At 40.8% G+C, this 26,992-nt stretch overlaps 1 protein-coding gene across 1 annotated transcript in view; it reads left to right on the top strand.

Moving 5' to 3' along the window:
* The window catches only part of bin3 (bridging integrator 3), a 31,828-nt gene extending 5,318 nt beyond the window's left edge, over positions 1–26,510 (top strand). Inside the window, exons 2-9 of the mRNA XM_080893612.1 lie at positions 4,152–4,200; positions 7,943–7,983; positions 12,094–12,155; positions 13,734–13,870; positions 18,060–18,100; positions 22,602–22,743; positions 23,837–23,971; positions 26,083–26,510. Coding sequence (XP_080749738.1) covers positions 4,152–4,200; positions 7,943–7,983; positions 12,094–12,155; positions 13,734–13,870; positions 18,060–18,100; positions 22,602–22,743; positions 23,837–23,971; positions 26,083–26,229 — 754 coding nt within the window. The 3' untranslated portion in view covers positions 26,230–26,510. The remainder of the gene's footprint in view (positions 1–4,151; positions 4,201–7,942; positions 7,984–12,093; positions 12,156–13,733; positions 13,871–18,059; positions 18,101–22,601; positions 22,744–23,836; positions 23,972–26,082) is intronic.
* Positions 26,511–26,992: the final 482 nt, after the last annotated feature.

The raw sequence follows: 26,992 nt of genomic DNA, 5'->3' as shown, positions 1-26,992 counted from the left end.
TCACAACTGTTGCATTCTCTCTTGTTTAGCATATTTTACATTTAGTTGAACTTATGACTAAATTATGACTATACAGTTTTTTATGTTGTTTTTTTTTTAAACAAATAACAGGGGTTGATCATAGCAGCCCCTAATTGCATGTGGCATTTTACACATTTAAAAGGAAATTTGCATAATTCATGTTTTGTCTCTCACAATTCATGACTGTAATTCTAGAGAAAATGCAAAGAAGATAACTTTTCAGTGCACTTATGACGCATATGTATATGAACTCACTTGTAATATATTTCAGGTTCTTAGTGTCATTCAGGCAAGACTGTAAGTAGTAACTATGATAGCGTCATTCAGTTCAGTCATTTGGTCAATAGCTGGCAAACGACACATCTACCAGTACGCACCGCCAACCGCAAGGTCAAGAGTGGGGTGCTCACCCAGTGAAAAGAGTCCTTCATGGGCTCTGCTGACTGATGCATTCCAGCAGGGCCTGCACACTTGGTTCTATGACGTGAGCGGTTTGACTTCAGGGTCATCATCAGAACAATTCCACTTCCCAGCATCTTCAACTAGCCTTCTGTGCTCCACGGAATATCTGAGGTCAAATGATGCACTATCTTCCTAATGGTGTACACATTTGCAGTTTTATTGAAAAGCCAATGGTTACTCCAGTTGGTGCATTATGTGTCCAGAATCAAGAAGACTGTTATGTCTTTGTTCTTGCCTACGTGCTTTGTTGATAGCAGTGACGTGTATTCTATTACAGCAAAGATTAGATAGCTCATTAAATGTGAGATGACCAACTTTTTGATAATGACTGCATGTGTAAAGAGCCAGTTTAAATGCGTCTTGGTCAAGGAACGGGCAGAATCATGATCCACTGCAGTTCTCCCCAGTTATTTGGTTAAATCCATGTTATTACATAGTTATATGTCTATATGTTTTGCATAGTTATAAAAGCTGTCACTTCAGACTGAGGCTAAAGACCGAGCTGACAAATCTCTGCATCTAATTTTATGTTCTTACCAGTAGTGGGATTTTTCATTTTTTATTGCTTTGATACTTCTTTAAAAACGACTTCTTGCTATGCTGGGTCTCTGGCTAAGTGAGAGAGAGAGTTATTGTAGGGTTTCAACCTAGCCAACAGGTTGGGTTCTGAAAAGCCAATCATACATGGTAATCTACTCTTAAGTCTAATGGTGATCGATTAAAACGTTGGATTAAATAGGAAAGACAGCAACAGTAGCTATTACCGACCGATAAGCATATTTTTAGTACTGCTGCTTTGTGAGAGTACACAGTTACAAGATGAAGATGTACGTCTGGAAGACTCATAGAAACTATGGACCTTTTAGATTTTAGTTCATATGTATTTTTGGGAAGTTTTGGCACTGTTATTTGTGACCTTAATCATGTGTCTTCATAGTTGTTTGAAAAATCCTTATTTATGCGTCTACTCATGCGTGTCATCACTTGGCTTAAATTTGGTTTCAGAAAATTGTGGATTTGAGTTGGTGTAATGCACATTTTCTCTTTGTTTTTAGCAGTCGTCTGACCAGTCCTCTGCCATGTCAGATTCTAGTTCTGAGTTCACAGGACTGGGCTTACCAATGTTTCTAAATGTGACAGCCCCTACAGAAATATTGCTGTGTGAAGAAACAGTAGCAATGATTCTCACAGTGACTACCATCCTCCCTCTTTCTCATTCTCTCCCTCTACTTGCAGTTGCCCTCCCCAAAGCACACTTCACCCGGTGTGTTTGCCAGTTCTCATGAGCAGCTGAAGAGAGTGACCACTTTTTTTTGGCTCTTTGCTGAAGTGCACATATTCTGAATCTATAATGTTACAAGCTTCCTTCATTTTTTTCCCCCCAAAGCAAGTGTGTCATTTGATACATTAAAGGGAAAATTCACACTAATATAGTGACAGTTTAACAGATCCTCTTGATGTAAGCACATTTGGATCCAAACTGCAGAGAAACTGAAAAACCCAAGAGCATTTAAAGCAAACATTTAAATATACGTACCTCTTTTCCTTTATAAAGCACTCTTGCATAATACCCTTCTGTTGTCTTTTTGCTGTGGATGTCATGATTTATAGCTTGACACACCCATTAAATAAGAACAAACTCAAAACCTGCTTCCAAATGTTGGGCAATCTTGGCAAAAAGTTTCCAATCAGTTCCCTGAACTTTTGGTTTAAGGACAACTATATTGATCTTGTAAGATCAGTCAGTCATTTCATGCACCGTACAAAAAACGTATAAACATAATTAAAAATGGCAACTCTCTCTGTTTAATTAATTAATTTCTTATTATTTCTATTACTTTTTCCTCTTCATTTTATACCAGTAGTTGGGCTTAATTGTTAAAACTGATTAGTATCTTTCATTTCTGTAGTGACTTACTTTTTTTAAATTGTAAGTTGTGCCTAAACTGTAGCTTAATTCTACACATAGACTTCAAAGTAAAAGTGTTGCAGATCACCGGTTGTAAATGCATGTGCAGAACAAAAGATTGCGTTAACAAATAGAACCATCATCACAAAATGTATGTTCAGCTATATTAATAGATGGGATATGTAGTCAATGCTTAATGTGTGGTTTAAGTCATAAACTTTCTGCTGATTTCTTCTTATACTGTCTGACTGGGCTGAAGTGCTTCTTTTATGGTTGTTTTGTCTTAAATCTTAACTGATCTTACAAGAGGTAGTGTGGCAGTGTGGAGGCTGTTTCTTCTTGTTTTAACTTTGGGAGAACACCAATCTAAAACTCTCCGTGTTTAAATCTCCAGCTGTTGTGCTTTGGGTAAACAATCCCAAACAGTTTCAAAGACAGGTACGTGGGTATGTAATGCACGTAGTTTGACATTACAGTGTACCTATCACCTCATCGGAGAAAGGTGAGTCAGATGAAGCTGAGTAATTTCTGTGGGTTTTTTTCCATGTTGGCTCACCCAAGTAGTGACATAGTGGGTGAAACTAATCCCCGAGCGAAAGCAGCAAAATGTTTTCAGGGATTTGTAACTGGTTTTTATTCTTTTTATTATTATTATTTACCAAAAAAAGGTTGTCACCAGGTCAAAGTCCTTGTTATAATATCAAGTACCAGAAAGTCAAAATCAATGTAATTCCTAAGCCACCAGTGAAACTTGGTTTTTTTTTATGTATTTTCCCCCCAGGCTTAATCATACTGTTTTTGTTTTTTTTGACCATGTTGAGTTTTGTGATTGAGCTGTAGTCAAAAGGATCTTCCTGACACATCTGTAGCTTTCCCTGGTTGCACAATAAGGTCCTACATCACACCCTCACTTTTCCATCTCATTAGTCTACACACCTTTCTTTTGACACAGCTGCTGCCTCACCCTGGCTGTCAGTAGCAACTGTCCATCATGTAGCTTAGATTTCAGACCATTAGTGCAACATCAATGACAACGTACAACATAGAGCAAATCACAATGATAAGGCAGTGTTTTCTGTCTCATGGATATCCAAGGCACTCTGATGCGCTGCAGCAACTTATTAAGGCATAGGCAAGGGTTTGAAATGGGGATAAAAGATTGTGTTTTAACTAAGACGAAACAAGTTTTTTTCTTTTTACTGAAAGTAGAATCTCTGTGTCTTTTGCTTCCCGAGTGAAGAAAAGTTGTACTTCATCCTGAAAATTATGTGAAACTATTGCAGATACAGTGAGCCTCGTAACATGTTTTGGTGTTGATTGTTGTCATGGCTTTGTCTTTTTGAGTCCTGGTATATGAAGGTGGTTTGGGGGGGGGGAGGGTTGCTATTTTTTTGATGTTATAACATCTGCATTTGATTGCCAGTTGGGGTCATGTAAAATCACACAGATGAGGGGACAACCACTTCTGTTAAGTGACATCTGCTTGCAGTGGCAGCCAGATGTGATCAGTGATGACACAAAGTTAATGTACATGTCACTGACAACATGTGTGAGAGGAACAGGGATTGACAGCCTCAGATTGTCTGTGTCAGTGATCTAAAAGAGGCACTAATACACCGGTAGACCTGAGCTGTCCTTTAGTTGGTCATCATGCAACTGTTGACAATTTAAGCATTCATTAATCTCACCTTTTTGGTAATCATTTCCTGTTGCTTGTATCTGTCAGCACTCATTGCATGTTTTTTCGTGTTCATTTCAGGATCCCGTTCAAGATTGGACAACCAAAAAAACAGATTGTCTCTAAAACTGTAAGTCACAAGAACAAACTTTTACTCTATCCAGACATTCAGGTAAAACAGCAGTTTAAAAGCTGTAGTTGTTGAGCTTCACGAATGGCACAGACCACACGAATAGTAGTCTAAATACTGTCGTCCACAAAGATTTATTAGATGTCAATTTGTCTAAGTCTTTCAAGGGGGCTGAGGTGGTTACCTTGAAGTGACAGTGAGAGGGTGTTCTTCTTGCTGGAGAAAACCACTTCCACCATAATAGGTTTGTGGCCTGGCATTTAGACTGTGAGACAGGGATTCCAGCTTCCTGTGCCATCCTAGGCAAAAACCATGGAGTGGGAGAGATGGTGACAGCTGTGAGTAGGTCCAAACTCAGATTAACTCTGAGATTAAAGCAAAGTTTTACTGTGGGAGTCACAGATTAACAAACAGCTCAGTTTTATCACAATACCTACAAAGGCAATTGTATCATGATATAATTCTGCGGTACATGATGCATTATAGTACACCGCAATATCTATGTTTAAAAAAGACCTTAAAAAGTGAAAAACATTGTATACATTCAGTACAAGCGGTGTCACTGTTGTATGGATTATTAAGATTATTCTATAGTTTACGTTCCCTTGAGTGAGTGTGGAAGGGTCCTGATTTATTTATTACAATGGCTACCACACAACCAGAACAACCTGACACCAATCACTTTATCAGATCCAGTTTTCCTACCCAAGGAACACATTAAGGAGTGGTGGTGAATACGAGTGCATGGTTAGCACGTACAGTAATGCATGGTCAAACTGGTTTTTATCACCAAAAGTTGCTAGTAATATAACTGGTATACAGAAGAGTGCAATAAGTATCTGCCTCAGAATAGCAAATCTAGTCTTGTAGATAAATTCAATGGGAAAATCAGTTAATCTCAGAAGAATGAGTAAAAAAACTAAATGAACACCAGATCTCAACACAAGTGCCCAACACCACATAGCCTGCAGTTACACATGCACACCCCCACACAACAGTGCTCTGAAAAATTCCAGCCAAACAAACAACCAAAGCTGGAATTAAAGTATGAGCGTCAACCACAGTAGCACACCAAAATGTTACTCCAAACAGAAACGTCCACACTAACCAAAATGTCCAAGATGCCAACAAAGAGATAACCAAGCTACTGCAAAGCTCACAGCAATTCAAAATAGTTAATAGAGTCAAAGCTACCAGACAAAACTAACAAGTTAAATATTGTACGCCAGGTACAAATTAAGGAGTAGTGACACATAAGTGTTCTTGGTTAGCACATACAGTAATGCATGGCCAAACTGTTTTTTATCACTGGAAATTGCTACTAATATAATTCCCAAACAACACTCCTCTGAAAAACTTCTAGCATCAAACAACCAAAGCTGTAATTAAAGTATGAGCATCAACCACAGCAGCACACCAAAATGTTACCAAGTTACATATTTTACAACACTATTCAAGTTTAAGTCTACAAATAAACCACTTAAACCTACTTAACTGAGAGACTCATTTGGCTATATTCGCCAAAAAGGATATCTGAAACCCTAAATTCATGGACTTAACAGCTGAGCAAAATACTAGTGCTGCTCTCTTCCAACCGCAAAAACTCTAAATTGATGTACCCGATCCAAACTAATGTTATTTAGAACTGCAATACTAATGATCTGAACTTCTAGAACTTCCTAAGATGTTAGTCACAGTCTAAAATACCATAACAACTTTCGGCTGTACTCAAAAAGCAATTCAATTTAGATGACCATTTAGCAAACTGCAAACTAAGTTGATTAACAAGGGCCCAAACTTTAATCTTACCAGTAGGTCTAAAGATCCTGGACAAGGAAGGAAGGAGTCCACGCAAGAGGTTTAGTTAAATATAAAATAATTTATTAAACATAACCTAGTCATTTTACCTGCATTTCAGCTGCTCAAACCACTGTCCGTCAATCCTGGTGCATAATCCTACAGGTAAAGACCGTGAATACAGTGGGGCAAAAAAGTATTTAGTCAGCCACCGATTGTGCAAGTTCCCCCACTTAAAATGATGACAGAGGTCAGTAATTTGCACCAGAGGTACACTTCAACTGTGAGAGACAGAATGTGAAAAAAAAAATCCATGAATTCACATGGTAGGATTTGTAAAGAATTTATTCGTAAATTAGGGTGGAAAATAAGTATTTGGTCACCTCAAACAAGGAAAATCTCTGGCTCTCACAGACCTGTAACGTCTTCTGTAAGAAGCTTTTCTGTCCCCCACTCGTTACCTGTATGAATGGCACCTGTTTGAACTCATCATCTGTATAAAAGACACCTGTCCACAGCCTCAAACAGTCAGACTCCAAACTCCGCCATGGCCAAGACCAAAGAGCTTTCGAAGGACACCAGGAAAAGTATTGTAGACCTGCACCAGACTGGGAAGAGTGAATCTACAATAGGCAAGCAGCTTGGTGTGAAAAAATCAACTGTGGGAGCAATCATCAGAAAATGGAAGACATACAAGACCACTGATAATCTCCCTCGATCTGGGGCTCCACGCAAGATCTCATCCCGTGGGGTCAAAATGATCATGAGAACGGTGAGCAAAGATCCCAGAACCACACGGGGGGACCTGGTGAATGACCTGCAGAGAGCTGGGACCAAAGTAACAAAGGTCACCATCAGTAACACACTACAACGGCAGGGAATCAAATCCCGCAGTGCCAGACGTGTTCCGCTGCTGAAGCCAGTGCATGTCCAGGCCCGTCTGAAGTTTGCCAGAGAGCACATGGATGATACAGCAGAGGATTGGGAGAATGTCATGTGGTCAGATGAAACCAAAGTAGAACTTTTTGGTATAAACTCAATTCGTCGTGTTTGGAGGAAGAAGAATACTGAGTTGCATCCCAAGAACACCATACCTACTGTGAAGCATGGGGGTGGAAACATCATGCTATGGGGCTGTTTTTCTGCCAAGGGGACAGGACGACTGATCCGTGTTAAGGACAGAATGAATGGGGCCATGTATCGTGAGATTTTGAGCCAAAACCTCCTTCCATCAGTGAGAACTTTGAAGACGAAACGAGGCTGGGTCTTCCAACATGACACTGATCCAAAACACACCGCCCGGGCAACAAAGGAGTGGCTCCGTAAGAAGCATTTGAAAGTCCTGGAGTGGCCTAGCCAGTCTCCAGACCTCAACCCCATAGAAAATCTGTGGCGGGAGTTGAAAGTCCGTGTTGCTCGGCGACAGCCCCAAAACATCACTGCTCTCGAGAAGATCTGCATGGAGGAATGGGCCAAAATACCAGCTACTGTGTGTGCAAACCTGGTAAAGACCTATAGTAAACGTTTGACCTCTGTTATTGCCAACAAAGGTTATGTTACAAAGTATTGAGTTGTATTTTTGTTATTGACCAAATACTTATTTTCCACCCTGATTTACGAATAAATTCTTTACAAATCCTACCATGTGGATTCATGGATTTTTTTTTTTCACATTCTGTCTCTCACAGTTGAAGTGTACCTCTGGTGCAAATTACTGACCTCTGTCATCATTTTAGGTGGGAGAACTTGCACAATCGGTGGCTGACTAAATACTTTTTTGCCCCACTGTATGTCCAAGTGGGAAAACAAATGCCTTCTGAAGTAATCATTGTTGCTGGAAACAATTATATTTCGCACATGTATTTATTGTCCGTTACAATTTTTGGAGTCATTATTTGTACTATGCCAAAATGCTAATATACCTGCAATGCATTCTTTATTTTAGGTTGAAAGAGACTTTGAGCGAGAATATGACAAACTCCAAAAGTAAGTTTCCATTATGCTTTATAAGACTAATGAGGTAGACAGTGACTAAAGTTTCTCTGTGTTATTCAGAGTTACATTGGTATTAAAATAAACATTTTATATTTTACAAAAATATGCATGTGTTACCAAGTGTTTTCATGTTCATGTATTGTTTGTTTTAGCTTGGTGCTTTGTATATATTCAATATCTTAATGTCTGTCATTAGTCCTTCTGCCAACAAAAAAAAATCTGTAATGTTTTTGTATTATTTATTTTATTCTCATGAAATGACTTAATTTACAATTACTAGTCAGGATTATAAAGTAAATAAGAAATCTGAAATAACTAACAGTTATTTTGACTGCATATTTACATTTTAAGTATTCCTTTTTGCACATGTAGTTTTTCTTTTTTCTTTTCCAGCTTTTGGTAGTTTTGGACACTGTTTTTTCTTGACATGAAATATTAAGACATTTCAAACTTGGCCACAGCTGAAATATCAAATTTTTACAATTTAATGTCATCATGGATATAGAAATTCTGTTAATGGTCTTTATTTCAGTTTCTCTGTGAAACAAAGGCAAGTAGGGATCACATAATTTAAAATTCAAAACTTGTAAGCTCAGTACATCAGGCCCAGTCTTACTGGGAGGCTGAGGTTACAAAAACTCCCTGAGGGCCCAGCAAAATGAGTGGGAGCATCATTTTCCTCTCAGGTTTTGTTGAGTGGGAGGGCCCTTTATCAGGAAGGTGTGGTGCCAATAGACCTTATAGATGAGTCAGAGCAGCAGGCATGTAGAGACATTTAGGTTCTCCACCCTAGAGATCCATATCAACACTTCATGGTGCTCCTGTGGTCTAAATGCAGTATACTTAGTAGTAACTGATACCTGTGTTTGCAGTTTGTCCATCTGACTGAAGACATTTAAATTCTTCTAGTACAAAAATAATCTGTACTTTAACACTCTCCCATATTGAAGTATAGACCAATTTCAACATCATTTTAATTTTAGTGTTTGAATAATCTCTATGATCTATAACATAGAGAGCTCTATTTTCTATTATCTGTAGTACCAGCAGTGTAAAACAGATTTCAATCTCATAGAACTAGCCTTGACGAGAAGAACAGGCAAAACCCAAATGAGATCTGAAAGGTTACATGCAGATGTATATAGTCTCTCTGTATGTGCACACTTTTCCTCTATAACCTGTTGCATCCTCCAAATTGATGATGGTCATATCTTGCCCTCATATCCTGTGTACATCCTGCTGGAAACATACCTGATAATTTCCTCTGAGCCTGAAATATCATTGCTTTGTTATCTGCATGTAGTGTAAAAGTGGCTTTAAAGTGCTAGCTGATAAAGCATTTAACACAAGATCATCTTATTCCTTCCGCTATATATGAAGCATATTTGTACTTCATATGTGTTAAGTATAAGTAGGTATTGACTTGTGGGTTCAGACAAAATTTAAACACTATTGTGGAACAGTAAGTGAAATTCCACAACTTAACCAATATGGATCACAGTGTTTTACTTTTTCTTTGTCGATGTTATTTGATCACTTTTTAAGATCAATATTTTGTAATAGCAGTATAGGAAATCCAAATGTCCTAATATACGGCTGTGCAAGTCTATGTGAAAAAAGTTAAACTATTTCAGTGACAAACTTAAATTAGTCATGTCTAGAGGTATTAAAATTTGATTTAGTCTGGTACAATTCTTGGTTTTAGAGTGATTTACATGGAATTGCAGTTTCTAACCTCAGTCTTGTATGAAAAGCAATGAGCCGGAAAGCAAATCAGAGTAAAATGGTCATGTTGCAATGTATAAGTGATATATTCAGCAATTTTCTTTAAAAGTCTTGAATGCCTTTCGTTTTCACCACCCTGTGTGGCATGGCGGCTGTGGCTGCATGGGTAGAAGGTTTGGGGCATAGGTACAAGGAGCAGCAGCTGTTCCAGTAGGTTACTCTATTAGCACCTTTTGGGAAGAGACTCCACGCTGGCATGGCACTCATCCAGGATGGCTCTCTCTCACCATCAGTTCTGACAGAGAAGGGAAAATGCAGCAGTATTTTTAAGTAGGTGGTAGTGTCTGGAACATGACTTTCACATGCACAAATAACCATCACAAGAATATATTCTGAGTGTACTGGGCTCAGAGCGCACTGGTTTGTTTACATAGTAAGATACTTTCACCCACTATCTTACAAACTAATATGCATGACTGGCAGGATTATGTTTTTTTTTTTAATTTTCCTGATATTATATTTTTGCTTGGTATTGCTTAGTCTAGTATTGCAGTCTAAACATTTAGTTTGAGTTGTCAAATATCTCTACTTTATGTAATCTCAGACAGAAATGCTAAGATTGACAACATATTACAATTTCAAAATGTTTATGACAATGTCAGAATCAGTTATCAAGTTGCGGCTCTAACAACAAAATGTTATCATATGAAGATTTTATGTCACGTCAGAGTTTAATTGATGCAAAAATGTTCTCAACAACAGAGGAAAACTGTGATGACCTGAACTTGTCACACTGACTCTCCTCGTCCAAATATGTGCTAAAAATTGACTTAATGTAGTGAGACGAACACAGGAAGAATCTCTCTTGATTACTAGATACTCTCCAAATCTTGCCTGAAGCATTGATGATAAATTTACTACAATTTGAAATGCCTGTTTCTGGATATTTGAAACATAAGCGTGCATTTTCATTAATTTAGAGAAAGCCTAATATAGCTTGTGAGACCTAGTTCTATCTAATTGGTGAGAGGGACACAAGAAGTTACTGTGGAGATTGTTCTGACAGACTGTTTTTTTCTTTCCCGTGGTGTGAACAGTATGGGATGAAATTACATCATTTACTGCAAATGACATTTTAGGAACAACCTCCATCTGGTCTGTGGTGATTTAGTATAAAATCCTTTAACGTCAAAAGAAACAAAAGCTTAAAGAGAACATGTTCTGTTTAAAAATATATATATATATAAAAAAATAATTTTACTATTTGTCCTTTCTTGGATAAACAAACAAAAGAATAAAAGAAAATCCATTTGCAGATGAAAATCTAAAACCAAAGTTGTCTGTATGTTGCATTTTGGGAGACTTGAACTTTTCTTTACGGTCCTGTAAATGCTGCTTTTTAATCAGCAGTCATTTTCAAACCCTTCAGTTTAACAGTTTAGATTCGGTTAGTGTACCTGTGAGTATCCTCAATCGTTCTTTGTTTCCCAGCTGCTAAACCGAAAAAAAAATCTAAAACGTTTAATTGGAGCCGCTTGACTTCCAGTTTTGGTTTGCAGCTCTGAAAGAGCTCTACTTGTTCTGCTAGTGTCTTTATATCTTGTGGACATGCACAAAAATGGGATTACCGTTACTGACTTCCTATTTAATATTGTTCTTGAAAAACAAGGATGGAAGCAAAACCTGACTGCACCACATTTTTCATCAAATAGGAGTAGTGTTATGAAGGTAGTCTCAGGGGAGATTCTAAACCCCTTGTTTGCCTTAATTGATATAATGAATGGCATGTGTTTTCAGCCTCCATAGTCTGGTAATTGCCATTTTTAACACACATCAATGGAATATGTGCAGTGGAATGATTGAAGACGTTAATGCTTTTGAGCGGAAATGTAGTTGACTGAAGGATTCACACTATTGTTAATTAGCTAACAGATTTTATGTGGAATCAGTCGAATGTGTAATTCCTTCTTAATCCATATTGTTTTATGTCTTTTTTCGAGGTTTGTGTTTTCTTTATCCTTGTCAATGTTTTTGTCCAACTGAACGGGTTCAGAGGGATTCAGGGATGAATCGATTTGAAAGTATGCATTCCTACTTTTGTAACAGTGGAAAATTTTTAAAAGTTCAGGCCTTGATTTCAATTTTTTAGCATTTAAACAGCATATATCAATTGATAAACCTGAAGGTATCAGTAAAACCAGGCTCACATTAGCAGATACCAACGTTTGACTGATGTATTAATGCATGCCTACAGCTCATAAAGTAAATCTTGACTTCAGTATAGGTTATTAATTAATCCAAGTTAGGATAACTGATTCTTTACTGTACTACGAGACAAGAAGCGCTCTGATAATCAGTCTTCTGCTTGTCCCACAGGCTGGAGGATCAGACGAAAAAGCTTCACAAAGACATGAAGAAAAGCACAGAGGCAGATTTAGGTATGTTCTGTCACTTACTTGGCGTTGCCGCCTGGTGAGCCATTGATCAGCACTTGTTCACCAACATACTTGATGTTACTTGGCATGTTTTTCAGGGCCAGAAAGATGTTTGGGTGCCTGTGTTTTTCTTTTTTTTTTTTCCTGTGCTGTGTTCGATCTCCAAATGATATGACATGAAACAATTGTGTGTGAGTCTCTACCTTAATCATTTCCTTTTTTAGGCTTTTGTAGCTGTCATAGCAGGTGTGTTTTTTGTTTTTTGACCATGTGATCTATATTCAGTTGGGGATCCTGGTTTACCATCTCTGCCATCATTTATCCATGTATTTGTCTGCCACAAAACTCTTGTTTACTAAAGATTTATTTGCCGATTTGCTGGTTTTGTGTTTTTGTATTTGGGAAGTGGTAGTAGATATGGCCTGTGGTAAGTAGTCACTTGTGGGGGTGGAAGAGCGGGGACGGATGGAGCAGTGAGAGACTTCTTCATTTCCTCTCCTTTGTGCTCTGCAATATGAATGTCTGCATCATCAAAGTGTCATAGCTGTCAGGGCCTCATTATCGTTAATGGATTCCATCTGTTGCACAGGTCCCATCTCCACTAACTGCTACCAAACAAAGAACTGGACCTACTCTGCATGTCAGCACTGCATTTAATACACTTCTCTCTGTATCAAGCCAAATGTGTTTATATGCAGCACTCTAGCGAACGTGCTGACAGTCATCTGGTGAGGGCCAGTAATGTCTTTTTAAGGGATGCTCCTGTACACATGCCAAATTAGGCTAAATAACAGAAGGCAAATAAAATATGTTAACTTCTCTTGCCTCAGGAAATTGTAAAGGACATGAATTTCACCTTCTCCCTCACTGCTAATAACGAGCCCTCAGGTCACCTTTTGATTTTCACGACCCTGTAATTAAAATGTTTGTCAGATCAAGCAATGTATTACTTGTGCAAACTGAGAGAGATGCAGAAACGCTACACCGTGATAATTGATTGGTTGAAAATTGGTCCCAGGGGAGTGTGAAATGACCAATGACTGTTCCAAATCTCTGTAAAGCCCATATTCAGTGCAGCTCCTGTCGTCAGCTTGTGTCTCCTCAGTGCAGCTCATTTGTTTTGACAGTGAAGCCATATACTGATACATGCTCTGTGTCTAAACAAAGTGGCACGAGTGCGGATTAACGGTAATTGATGCTGTCAGTGTAGAAAAATGGCAAAAAATTCTCGTTGCACTGGTGAATATTCAGCGCGGCAGGCAGCCCCACCACCCCCTCAGATTTTTACAATGGGGGCAGCACTGTGCCATTCGAGTTGTGCACTTCCCGACAGGCTCACTTTTGAATACCCTACTTCATATAAAGTGATGAAACGCTTAAAGCTTCAGTTTAATCCACAAAAATTGCGTCCACAATTTCAGAACAATGTAAGAGTCTTACATGGAATTAGATTAAAATGTGTAGATGCAGACATCTTCAGTAACCATTTACAAAATCGGTATTTCTGTTTTCACGAAGTTAACTGTGTTTTAATAGTATTTTCTGCTTTGTGTGTTGCATGCATATTTGCATGGCTGACAGCCATGTCTAAGGCAGCAGTGAAGATTTCCGCAGACCTCTTGAGTAACCCGCTGTGTGAGCAGGATCAGGCCTTCCTGGACTCTATGACTGCTTTCGATACAGCCATGAGAAGGATGGATGCCTTCAACCAAGAAAAGGTAAGACTCTTTCCCACACTTGGCATCTTTATTATATTGCTCTTTTTCTGTTTTGGCTTTTTGACACAGTGATTTTCTTCAAATCGTTTGAAAAAATTCCGTTTCTAACAAGCAAAGTAGGACACTAAACAAGGGTTTGTTTTTTTGTTTTTGTTTTTTTGAAAATGCATGTTTTCATATTTGTCAATATTGTGCTGCCTGTGGACTAAAAACTATCCGTATGTCTTTCCTTCTGCTGTTTTTGAAAAGCATCTGTGGTATGATCCTCTATAAGCTCAAGCTACTGGTTATCAGCTGTGAAAATTGATGCATTTGTGACTCACTGGTGTCTAAAATAACTCATACAATGGATGGGCCTTCTCTGAAGAGGAAAACATGCCTTGCCACAAAATTCACAAGAGTAACTCACAGCTTATGTGCTGAAGTCTGTTGTATTTCTTGCATTACTTCCTAATACATTTGGCTTCAGGTAAAAACATTTTTTTTTTTTGCATTGGTAGGTCACCCAATATGTTCTTGATGGATTACAGGAACTTTATTCCTCCCTCGGGGTGGAGTACCTATGATCAGCTTGAACACTGTAAACCTCTCAGAGCCGTACTTCTGGCAAACCCAACCTGAAATCCTCCCAACACTTGTCCCGTCCTTCATGTACATTTCATATCATATTTTACATATTTTTCTTTCTGCTTAGATATTTGCAGCGCTTGCATTTGGGAAACCATTTCTTTTTTCTTATTATTCTTGTATGTTTTGTCCTAAGGGCCAGCAGCAGACAGACCGGCATGTCTGTCTTTCCAGAACTGTAAGCGGTACAGCGTATTCTTGCTCGCTCTTCCACAGCTGTACTCTGTGAAGATCTCTCTGGCTGTCAGGGCTCTTCATATTATTTGCTGGGCGCCCTTCACTTTTTGATTAGAATCATCGCCACAGGTAGTTATAATGTGAATCATAGTGGCACTGCATGTGTGGATCCTCAAGGCACTACGCTGTGGAGGGTTTGAAAAGAGGAAAAAAATACAGGAGAGAACATAGGAGATCACACTAAGGCATATACCGATTGACTTTTTTCCATCTGTGTTTTCTTGACTCATTGCCCCGCTAGTAGGTGTTCTAGGCTTTTCACATTTGCTGCCTTAAAAATATTCCCCTTTCTTTTCATATTTTGCTGTGAACCAAAATGATTTCATAACCTTTCCCACAACAATGATCCAACAAGGGGGAGAAAATGAATTCCTTTGCAAACGGTGGGTAATGTTGTTATTCCATGGTAAAGCTGTAGTATAAGTATTTCAGGCATAACAGGCCATCTGTCACCTGGAAATATACATATTGAGCATTGAAGAGTTGATTTCATATTTTCTGGGAAACCTCAGGGGCTGGACTCGGTTTCCATAGATAATCAAGCTGTAACCTTCCTCAGTGTATATAAGTGAAGCAATGTCCATGTTCCAGAAATTAAAGTGACGACTGACAAAAGTCCTCACTTTAAATGAGCATACTATCTTGAGCTGGTAAATAAATGTCATCCTAATGTTCAGTGTTTGTATATGAGATTAAGTGTCGCTGGTCTTGTCTCCTGGCTTTACTTGTTAGGATATACTTCCGTGCTACTCAGGCAAACTCAGTATTATTGTTTTGAGAATAAAACATACTAAAAGCACAAGACAGCATCCAAGCAGATATTCTGCAGCTGTCATTTATTTTCCTTTCCTTTCCTTGATTCTTCAGCTTTTAAGTCTTTCAGACTTGCTTTGCTCACGGCTCATCAAATTTTACAGGAGCCATTTTGAGTGACTAGACAAAGTAAAATGTAGGTTGGACTGAGCGTGTGGGTTTGTGACCCAGGGTGCATATGTTCCAGGACTTGGCTTGGTTGAGTGTTCAGGAGAGCACTCCTGCTGTCAGGGTGAAGTACTTTTGCATTCTTTAGATTTTTTTTCAATATCAAATTTGAAATTTTTTTTCCCATTTTCACTCAGTTTATTTTTTCATTCTGAAGGGGAAAAAACCCTACGACACACACTTGAGTGTGAATGAATAAGAAACAGCCATTCTTCCTTTTAATCTGTTTTTTTTTTTAAAGAAGTCACTTGTAGTTAATGCCTTTATAATGTATAGTATTGTTCACTGTCTGTGTAGCCTTCCTATTTGTCTCTGTGACTGTCACTTGTTTGAAAAAGATTGATCCACTCACTTAGATCCAGACATTTTTTCGCTTGTAAAGGACAACAGTCACCAGCTGGATAGATTTTTCTTTGTGCTTGTTTGGTTGTTTTTTTCAAACACACTTTTATTCAGAGTGGCTTTTGACAGCTAGGTCACACCTGATAGTCTCTCCACTGCTCTCAGTCCTTCTAAATAAAATCTTTGCCTTAACACAATGTTCACTTCCAGCTTTGGGCTGAGCTGTGTGGCTTCCTTTGTAGAGTGGCTACAAGTGAGCTAGAGGCAAAATAGTGATTGTGAGTACTTTCTGGTCAGTCTGTTGTGTGCATCACCTCTAGGTTTTGCTAGGTGTTTAAAAATCCAGCACAGCACTAGAACACCACTCTTAACTTCTTCCTTTAAGCTGGCTGTTGATTCTGACGGCAACAGCAGCAAAACCTTATTGCTCCAGCAAAACAGACACAAAAGCATCCACCCTTTGCTCTTCTCCGTGTTGAGACGAGATGTTCTGCCGCAGGGCCCACAAGTGAGAGAGCCAGCAGATAAAACGTGCAGCGATAATGAAGGCAGCAGTGGCCCAGGTCTGTGTGTTTATTTCTGGGGCTGAGGAGGGCGCACAGCCCCGCCGGCACACTGCTGCCGAAGCTGAGCCCCAGTGTAGATGGCGGCAGCACAGTAGAGGATGCTCCGTTTGGAGGGATATTGATTTCCTCTGCGATCTGTGTGTATTTTTGGGAGGCCTGTGTGCCGGGATGGCCTCTGCTCCGTGACTCACTGATGGAGACTGCTGCTAGAGCGCCGGCCTCAGGCTCTGCGGGGCCTCCAAGGAATAGCTCTGCCCCCCCTCTCTGTGGGAAGGGGCAGAGGGTAGAGGGCACCAGCATGCTTAAGCAAATCTGCCGCTGTTCTTCTCCCTCCTCGCTGCATGCTCTCACCTTAGAAGCAGCGGCACCGCTCGAGCTGGGGAGGGGGAGATGGTGTGAATATGTAAAACAAAGACAATGTGAATTCCCATGTACTTATTTGTTATTGGTTCTGTGTTTTCCCTCAAACCACAATCAACCATTTTGTACTTGGAAATCTGCCTGTGTGAAGCAGCGAGTGTTGCTGTATGTTCTCGTAGATGGTCAGGGCATTTTTACAAAGCACAGCTGCGATCTTGCTTCCTTGTTGTTGTGTGATTGACTGTCCTTCCAATAGCAAGTGAGCATATGATTAGTGGAGCTGCTCACTGTTCTCATGCAGCTGTCACTTCACATCTCCCTGCTTTAAATTCTCCTTCTCTGTTCCAAGCGTGTTCTCTCCACTTGACTCGATTGCCTGGTTAACTTAGCCGTGTTACGCTTGCAGATCTAGTAGCAGCAGTCATTTTGAATCTGCAATGTAAATGACTCTAGAAACTTTATTAATTGTGCTCCAACTTCTCTCGACGAGACTTGGTTCTGAGGCTGGAGGCCTCGAGATGAGATGTTCGTTTACTTCCATTTAACACCCCCCCCCCCCCTCCCCCTCCTTCCTTCCCCTGTCGGTTCTGCCAAACAGAAGGAGAATGCAGGAAAATATAAACTGTTATTGTTAAAATGTTTGTTTGTAAAGAACTTTCATCTTGTATGGCAGCCCACCCTCCACAGGAAATCATTTGGGCTTTGCTTTCATGTCCGTCCCCTGACAGTTCCATCCTTTTGTATTGCAAGCTCAATGAATATTCAGGGGTTTCTCCTCGGGGCTTGTGTACAATAAAAGAGTCAACGTCATGAAAGTTTCTTTGCAAGCCCCCCCCCCCCCTTCCCCTTCCCCTTTTTTCATATGTGCTCTGTTTGAAATATACACAATTGTTGGTGTTTGTGCTGCGACGTTACATTGAAGCTAATGAGCAAGAGATGTAGAAGCTATTTGGTTCCGACTTCACTTCTGATGTAACTCAATTTGACAGTGAATAACAATTTGTAATGTCTCTTCATTTGTTAGAAAGGTGAGCAGTGCTTGTGTTAACAGCTTTTTATTTTATTTACTTTTACAGGTGAACCAGATCCAGAAGACTGTTGTCGACCCTCTGAAAAAGTAAGTGTCAGTTTCTTGTGCTGCTTCTGTGTTAAATGTCCAGCTTTAAATCTGAATCTGCAACAGGCCGCGGTCAAATAGTTTTAGTCTGCAATATTTGCATTTTTAGGAGAGCCAGATCGTGAACTTTTCGTGTGAAGTATGGTAAAAGCGATTTAGCTCAGTTGTGTCTTAAATTCCATATGTGGAGCGATAAAAGCCCAGTGCCCCGTGTCGTTTTTACTATTTAACCTTGCTCTGCATATCTCACTAACTGAGTGGAAAGAATAGCTGCAGTGCAGGACCTTAGCAAGGCCTCCAGTGTAGTAATACGCATTATAAAAATGAACTGGGAGTTAACAGGGCTGCTGTGCTGGTAGTGTCTGGAAGAAAGTTTATTTGGTCTTCGTTCCTAATACTCGCCCCATTTGAGGAGGCAGTGAATGCTATTCCATTCCTTAAGCCTCACTTTGCACACACACGCACACACACGTGCAAAGCAGAGGTACTGAAGGGAGTGGCTGGACAATCCCACCCGTCTTCCGGAGCGCTTGTTAAGGTTTTCTTCCTCCTCCTGGCTCCTCCCAGGAGATTAAATACTGTGAAAGAGAGCATGTGCATACTGCTTGTATAGATTTCTATAAATTTGTGTTCAACTTTCTCCCCTCGTGAGACACTCGTTTTGTAAAGTAACTAATGTGAAGAGAATACTCCATCAAAATATGGATAGGTCAGGTCAGCGTGTGTGTGTGTGTGTGTGTGTGTGTGTGTGTGTGTGTGTGTGTGTGTGTGTGTGTGTGTGTGTGTGTGTGTCAACCCCTCTCTTCCTCGTGCGCTCTGGTGGCGGAGCAATGACAGGATGGAATGGTTCTAATTTCCTCTTCCTGGTGGGCGGCAGGCGGACGTGTGGGCAGGCTCAGAATATGGCAAAGGGCCCAGCTTCCTGGGCCCAGAGCTGCGGATTGGTTCAGGAGGAGAAATGTCTCAGGACACTGCACGCTCTCACACAAACATACCGACGTACACAAACACCAGCTCCGATTTTAGAGGGGGCGCTGTCTCACAAAGATGGTATTTAAGATCATAAAGTTAGGCATTTACATGAGTCTAAAACAGAACAGAGGAAGTGAGTTCATAAACAAATTTTAATGCCAAACTAAACTGACCTTTCTGTTTACTTTTTCCTTCTTAAAAACGCAACGCTATTACTTATTAGTTTATCAAAGTGTTGTCTATAGAAAACCAAGACGCACAAGCTGCTATACTTTAAAGCTTCCATTAAGATTCCATTAGTCCTCTCACTAATGAATATTTGTAACTGTTTTTCTTGTCTCAAAATACTCTTCTGGTGAACTTGTGTCATTGTAAAGACAATTAGAGAAGAGTTGAAAAGGAGAACGTTATGTTAATGGAAGACTTTCAATGGATTGTGTGTGTGTGTGTGTGTGTGTGTGTGTGTGTGTGTGTGTGTGTGTGTGTGTGTGTGTGTGTGTGTGTGTGTGTGTGTGTCAGCTACATGATTGTGTCCATGTGATTGCTATTTCAAATTTTGGCATCCATTCTTAATGCTTAGTGTGGTAAAACGCACAATAAACAAACGAAAAAGCAGCCCCCCTCTACTCTGCCCCCATCCTGCGTTCAGTGTCTCCTCTCTCTCAGGCCCAGACGTGCATTTCATCCACTCTGCGGGGTCACTGAATGACATCACTATGTTTATGCGAGGGGAGGGGAGTGCGTGGGCATTGAGGCATGTGTGTTATCTGGGCCTTGTAACCTAGCCCTTTTTGCTCCATTGCTCTTTTGGGTGAAATAGAAGTCAAGCCTGTTTTGAGACCTCTGCCCTGGGTTGAGCCAGGACTGGACAAACCACCTTCATCCCTCTCAATCAGAGGAACACGCTGCCCTCAGAGCAGGTTGTGGGGTTTGGAGCCAATGGGAGTTGTTGACCTTAGCTCTGGGGCTGATGCAGGCTTTTTATTTTTATTTTTTGAGGGGGGGATTGTTTTTTTGTAAAAAGGATGTTTGTTTTTTTACCATCTTATCTGGTGTTTCGCGCACTGAGGCTACGTGAGTTATGTGGGCTTTAAAGCACTAGGCAAGTCACAGCAGATCACACTCTTTCTTTGCACGCTTTTTGTTTTTTTTTTGTTGGAGACTAAGGAGATGTTGCTAGCATTTACGTCACAGACATTCTCATGGTCTACTGCTTTTAAACCATTTATACAACAGGTGGTAGTTATTTCACTTTCACACCAAGCATATTTTAAATGAAGGTGCCACGTGATGTGACCCTAATTTTTCTTCTGAGACCACGACGAACAAAGGTGGTAATTTACACATAAACAGGTCCCGTTCCCATATTTTTAGTGGTGTGTTTTAAACTGATTTTTTTTTCAGTAGTGAGTTATGTGATGGTCATAGTCAAAAGTGACAGCCAGCCTGCTAGACTGAGGGTGTCTAGACCAGACTTGGGCTTGGCTGCTGGGTCAGGCTGGCCTGTATGTGGATTGGCCTCGGCTCATAAACACACTCTCTGCTCCAGATGCTATTTCCATCCAGCCCTTTTTTTTTTTTTAACCACACCCTGACCTGTCACGTGGACAGTGGTGTATCCTTGGCCCCTTTGCAGCCCTCAACCATCTTAAGAAATCACCCAGACTAGGCTCACCGCAGGTACAGACCTCGCAGGCTGACCGGTAGTTATCCAACCAAGGCCAGGATATCGAGGGAAACATCCAGGGCCTGGACATTTCTTTTCTTTAAAAAAACCAAAAACTGTTATTACAGTGTATGCATAAGCACATTCAGGTTCTCATGTGGGGGAGGGTAGTGTACCGTTGAGTCACAGTAACCGAATGTAACACTGAAACTTCAGCGTTCAGTGTGGAAGTGACACTAATGGGTTAACAAGTAGTTGGCTTTGTGTCTAGCTCTTTTTCTCCTCCTCCAGCACAAGGATAGCATTGGCCCTGAAGTCTCCCTGTGCTCAAACATAGTAGTTGCAGACAGCGTTGTCCCCTTTTAGCGCGCAAACAGCAGGCCACCGTGGTGTGTCATGAGGAAATTGCACCATGCTGTCAGGTGAACTAGAATCCAGCCTTTGTGTTGTCTGAAAGCTGGTTTGCTGCTGTGTTGTCATCAGCCCGTAGGACTGCATTGGAAAGCAGTCATGCCTGGAGGGCAGTTGCATAATCCCTTGGCACTTCAAATATGCGTACACTGGAGCAGATAGTAGATTTGAGGATCGGCATCCACCCCTGCCGTAAACTGGGCCAGAGTGGTATTTTATAAATAGCGGTGGAGTGTGGGCTGCTGGGTTGGGCTGAGCTCGTTGATGTCACTGAAACACTACAAGACCACTCCTTGCTTAACTTCCTGTCGGAAACAATCTCTGCTTGTCTGACATGGAGTTCGCACCACTCCCCCATCTGGCCTGTAGTAAGGTGCACGTTGGGCAAACGCAGTTGTAATCCAGGATTTCATAACAAACTCTCGGGTTCTCTCATCCGCCACACAGAACAGGGCAAGGGTTGGCATGGAGAGGAACGTAAATCATGAAGCCCACACATTTTGTGGCTAATAACACTATGGGGCGAGGCGCACACAATAAAGTATTGTAGTAGTGTGCCTACACACTTGATAAATTGCTTTAAATGAGTCATTCAGAAAAGGCTATATCTAATTCTTTATTACGATTGTTTTTATTGCTGACTCACATCTGGTATGCACCTGCGTGACTAATCTTGTGGCCTGTTTTTGAAAAACAAAGTCAGTGCTTTGTGTTTACATTTTAGAAAGTTGAAAAATGTTCCTTTTCTTATTCAGGCGTTCAATATTTTGGTTAAAGCTATACCATTTGTTATAAATCATTAGCCAGATCTAACCTGAGTTTAAAGAAATAATGTTAATGTTACAGTCTAACTTTCAGACATGTTAACTTGAAAATTTCTATAGTTTTATTATTAGGTTAGACATGTTCTGTATACAGTTTTCCCGTTCCCTATTAAAAACAGACACAAAAGCAGTGCAACAAGTCCCAGGATGAAGCTCCGATTCCTGTTGCTAAGTTACAGATGAATGTTTTCCTATTTTTAGTGCTGAAGACTTGGATTCTTGTTGCAAGAATATATTTTCATTTGGAATATGATAATTGTCACAAAATGAATTGTTTCATGCCATTCTGAACTACAGTAATTAGATAATAGATTAGAGGAAGCTTAATGCAGAGCTGTCCTCTGGGGTTTGAGAGTACCGCTACAATAAGATGTTGAGGAGCGGGATTTTATTAAATCATAATGACTTTTATTAAGATACGATGCAATGCACAGTGCATGTCTACAAATTACATGGAGACGGGAAAGTTGTTTCAGTATTTTTAGTAACTTCACTTTCTCTCAGGGAAAAAAGAGGAAAGTTTGATATGTATGTCTGGGATCTTTTTTTCTTTCGTTGCATGGATTCACACGGTGCGCATGCATGTTGTGTTCAGTAACCTGGTTTTCTGTGTGCTGGTGTTTTTCAGGTACAGTAGTGTCTTCCCCAGCCTTAACATGGCAGTGAAACGTAGGGAACAGACGCTGCAGGACTACAAGCGGTTGCAAGCCAAAGTGGAGAAATACGAAGAGAAAGAAAAAACGGGGCCCGTGATGGTCAAACTGCATCAGGTAGCGTCAGTTTTAAAGCTTGCGTCGGCGCACGTGTCGATCCACTCAAGCTCTCCCTCCAACTGCACAGGAGCAGAGTTCACTTGCTCTTACATGCTGTCCGTATTGTGAATAGAGCACAATAGGTGGAAAAAGACACAAATGCTGACTGGATATGAACAAAAATAGTTGAGCACATGCATACTGTACATGTGCGCTCCTTCACCCACGCAAGCTACCAGGCTCTCAAGTAGTGCCTTTTCAAAAAGGCACTGCTGCACATCTACAGGCACGTAATTGAGAATTGTAGACACACACATACACATATACACACACACGCACACACCACGAGGCCACTACAGAAGCACACATTCACAGATAGTGCTGCAGTGTTGCCTATGCTATTGCTTCTAACACATCCTCACATGGTGAGCCACCCACACACATTGAGAAAAGCACTGTCAGGGGAACAAAGCCTTGAAGAGGCCCCTACATCCATGCCCTCTGAGTCCCTGTGCACTTAAAGAAATGATCCTGACAAAACACTTGCACGCCATTTCAGTTACAGCTGGCATGTGTAAATAAAACTAAAGTGAAGAGAGCATATCATAATGCAGCTGAAAGACAATATGTTTCAGTTTGAATATAGCAACTCCCCCTTCCCCTTAATAAAAATTCTCACCCTCTCACACTTATTCATTGTGCATTCCATAACTCCATGCCTACAGTAGACTACCCACTAATACATTCACACACAGATCAGTGGTGCTGGAGTCCACTCACAGCCAAGTCTGCCCACATTACCCACTCCTCCTCACTTTGGTCGTGATTACAGCCTTTTTTTTGCACTGCTTCTCCGTGGGAATTAAGCAAATATCTTTCAGAACAATAAGAGAAGAAGACAAATGATGGCTCAAGAAGTGAATTCACTTCAGACTAACTTGTTTCGCTTTGTAGGTATTAATCTGTAGCTCCTTAAGCTTATTTTAGCGAACGAATCCTTAATGTGTAGTGTGTATTGCATCGCAGTGAAATGAAAGAATGTAACTCAAAGTCAGAACTGAACCCTCAGTGACCAGTTCTTTTGTTTTGCTCTCTCTCTCCGACATCGCAGGCAAAAGAGGAACTCCGACCGGTCAAAGATGACTTCGAGGCCAAGAACAAGCAGCTCCTGGACGAGATGCCCAAGTTCTACCAAAGCCGCATCGACTACTTCCAGCCCAGCTTCGAGGCTCTCATCCGGGCACAGGTTGGTGACCTCCATCACCTTTAAGTGCACACCCAACGAACCTCTCACAGCTGCAGACAACCACCGTCCCTCCCACCCACCCACTGCTCCACTCTCTGAGCGTCGGTTAAACAGTGCATAAAATATCTGATGAAGGGTGTGTATAACCTAGGCAGTCTGTCTCCCTCAACGTTGCTCTAATGTGATTAACCCTCAGCGACGGCCCACGCTGCTGTGTTTAGCTGAGGAAGGCCTCATCTGTCTGGCTCCACTGCAGCCCTGCAAGCCTTCCTCTAACCTGAAGCTTCTCTTAAAGCAGCTGGGTGTCTCAAGTTAGCGCCACTATGTCCCCCTCACTAACCCCAGACCTGCCTGGCCATGTCATTTCCTCCTTGGGACAGCCACTGGCACAATCCTAATAAGTAAACTAGATTATCCCAGACCTAATGAAAATTATGGAGTTCTGTGATGCACTTTGAACTTAGCAAATTAGCAGACATATAATATTTCCCCACATCTTTTATCTTGAAGCATTAAATAAATCTTACCTGTTTTTGTCTGGTGCAAGAGGTCCCATTAGGCACGCTAGCCATGTCATTCTTGCAGCTTTATATTTATTCATATAATTCACACACATGAATGAACGTTTTCACATTTGCACAGCCATGTGTGGGTGGTCAGCGGACCTCGTCCCCAGTGCTTGTTGCATGTGCTTGATTTGGTCCTCCACACCCTTTTCTCCCAGCCGCTTGTTGCTGCTCAGCGTCCAGCAGCAGAAAGAAAAAGAATAAAGGGAGTCTTTGTTGTGAGGCTTCAGTTTCACTATAACAAGTCCTGTCCAGCAACTGTCAGAGGGAGACACCACCTGACCTGTCAGTTTCTACAGATGATGATGAAGGCATTGTCTTCATTTATTCATCTTTTTTTTTTTTTAGTTGCTTCTCTTACAGTGGATGCTGTGTTTACTGAATCGAATCCAACTTAAATTATTCATTTTGTTGTCAAAGGTCAAAGTGTGACCTCTCCATGTAAATATTAAGCAGCTGGGAGTATGGTATGTTAAAATGGCTCTGTTTTACCCCAAGCTGCTTCTTTTTTTTCTTTTTTTTTGGGTAGGTGGTCAGCTGCGTGAGCCGGCGTTTACTCCTCGTGGTGACTTGACTAATTGTAATGGTAGTCTTTGCTACAGAGGGCGCCTAGACACTGATCTGGTGTACATTATCATCACAGTTCATATGGACATTTCCGATGGCCCTTTCAACAAGCCACTTTTGGGAAAAAAAACATATCCGCTTTACCCCCACAAGCAGCAGTAACCCAATACTTATAGCCCACTCATGTGGTTTAGGTGGCACATATTGGTATAAACATGCAAAGGTCTTTCAGGCGGAGCACTTAAAAAGGCTTGTATAAGGTGGTTTAGAAGCAGTGTCTGGTCTGCTTATGGCAAAATTCTCGTTCTGTTGTGACCCTTTTAGTGAAACAGTAAACTTTTCCCACGGGTCTCTCAGTTGGTTTTGTTGCAAGGGAACACGTGCAATTTTAGAGAAGTCTGTGTCGTCCCCCCCTTAAAGAGCATGGCATCGTATGCATCGCTGCATGAATAAATATTGAGATGTGTGTGTGGGTTTCTAGGGGTTGTATTTCCCAGTACTTTCATTCTCTGCCCACTCTTCTGGAGTCTTGTAATGTGATTAAAGTCTATTAATCATCAAAGCAACTCTCTAGGGAGCCTGACTCATGAACTAAGGGGAAGAAGCAGGGGTGGGAAGTGTCAAGAAAGCTTTCAGTGAACACTCTCTATCTCTTGTTCAGATTGGGAGAGAAAAGCAGGGTCACTACCCACTGAAGTGCTGGGTTTTGGGGCTTTGTCAGAGTTGTTTGATATCTGTGGGCTCCCCATTCTCCTCTCAAGTCACTTCTCATTAGCAGGGTTGAAGTAGTATGAGAACAGCAGCTTCAGACTTGTAAGTAGAAACACGATTAGACTGTATTTGGTGTTCAGATTTTGGATTCTGGTGTTTCCTGAGAGGTCTGTGGATCGACCTGTTCCCATTTTCATCAGAGGACAGATATTCTTTTCCCCTGCCATCACAGACTTACGTTTTTATTTTTCCTTCTCTACCCACCAGGTGGTCTATTTCACCGAAATGTACAAGATTTTCAGCGAGTTAACAGACCAGATCGACCAGGCAGGGTTGACTGACGAGCAGAGGGAGAGGGAGACAGAGGCCAAGCTCACCGAGTTGCGTGCTCTGTCCATTGTCGCCGACGACTGAGTGAGGAAAATACAAAAACGGGCTCTTTTCATGCCTCTCTGAATGGATTGCGCTCTCTTCAAGCTCCTCCAGAGTTCAAACGGACAGCAGTGACCTAAACCTGATTATCCATTTGTTTCCTTGCGGCCTCATCCCCACCCCCAATTGCTCTTGCACTACACCCTAATCTTTCATCATCTCAGCAACTCAAAGCAGCTGAATGCCACATTAACTAAGCCATCAGCCAAGTGCAACATTATAAGCCAATATGTTGTCGTTTATTTTTCTTTTCTTTTAGTAAAGGAATCAGACAGATCTTGTCAGAACTAATTAACAAGGTTACGCTTCATGGTTTCAGAGGTATCTATAACCATTTGTTTCTAATGTGTAAAGTGAGCAAGGAAATGTTTCTATTAGTCACATCTGCCTTGTTGGCAGCAGCGTGTGAAATATAGTTTTATTATCCAACTTTGAAATTACACTGGAAGGTGTTATGTAATGTAGTGTAGGTTTAAAAAAAGTCTCTCAATTTTGGTCTTTTCTGGTAATCTGTGAGTTTAGCTCTGTGCCATTCTCTGTGAGGGCTTTTTATTGGGGTTCATCAGAACACATTAGCTCACCTGTGATAACATGTCTGACTTTGGATATAACATAAAAAAAACAAAAAACGGTGTAACACGGAGTGGTGTTGAAAGGTCGACTACTCAGGCTTCAGACATATCCAGGTTTGTTTTCTTTTTAAACCCCACAAGTAAGAAAGAAAAAAAAAAAATCAAAGGCTGGT

This window comes from Rhamphochromis sp. 'chilingali' (assembly GCF_963969265.1).
Source record: "Rhamphochromis sp. 'chilingali' genome assembly, chromosome: 10".
Lineage (NCBI taxonomy): Eukaryota > Metazoa > Chordata > Actinopteri > Cichliformes > Cichlidae > Rhamphochromis > Rhamphochromis sp. 'chilingali'.
The sequence above is the reverse complement of the archived record's forward strand: the minus strand, read 5'-3'. Positions and strand labels throughout refer to the sequence as shown.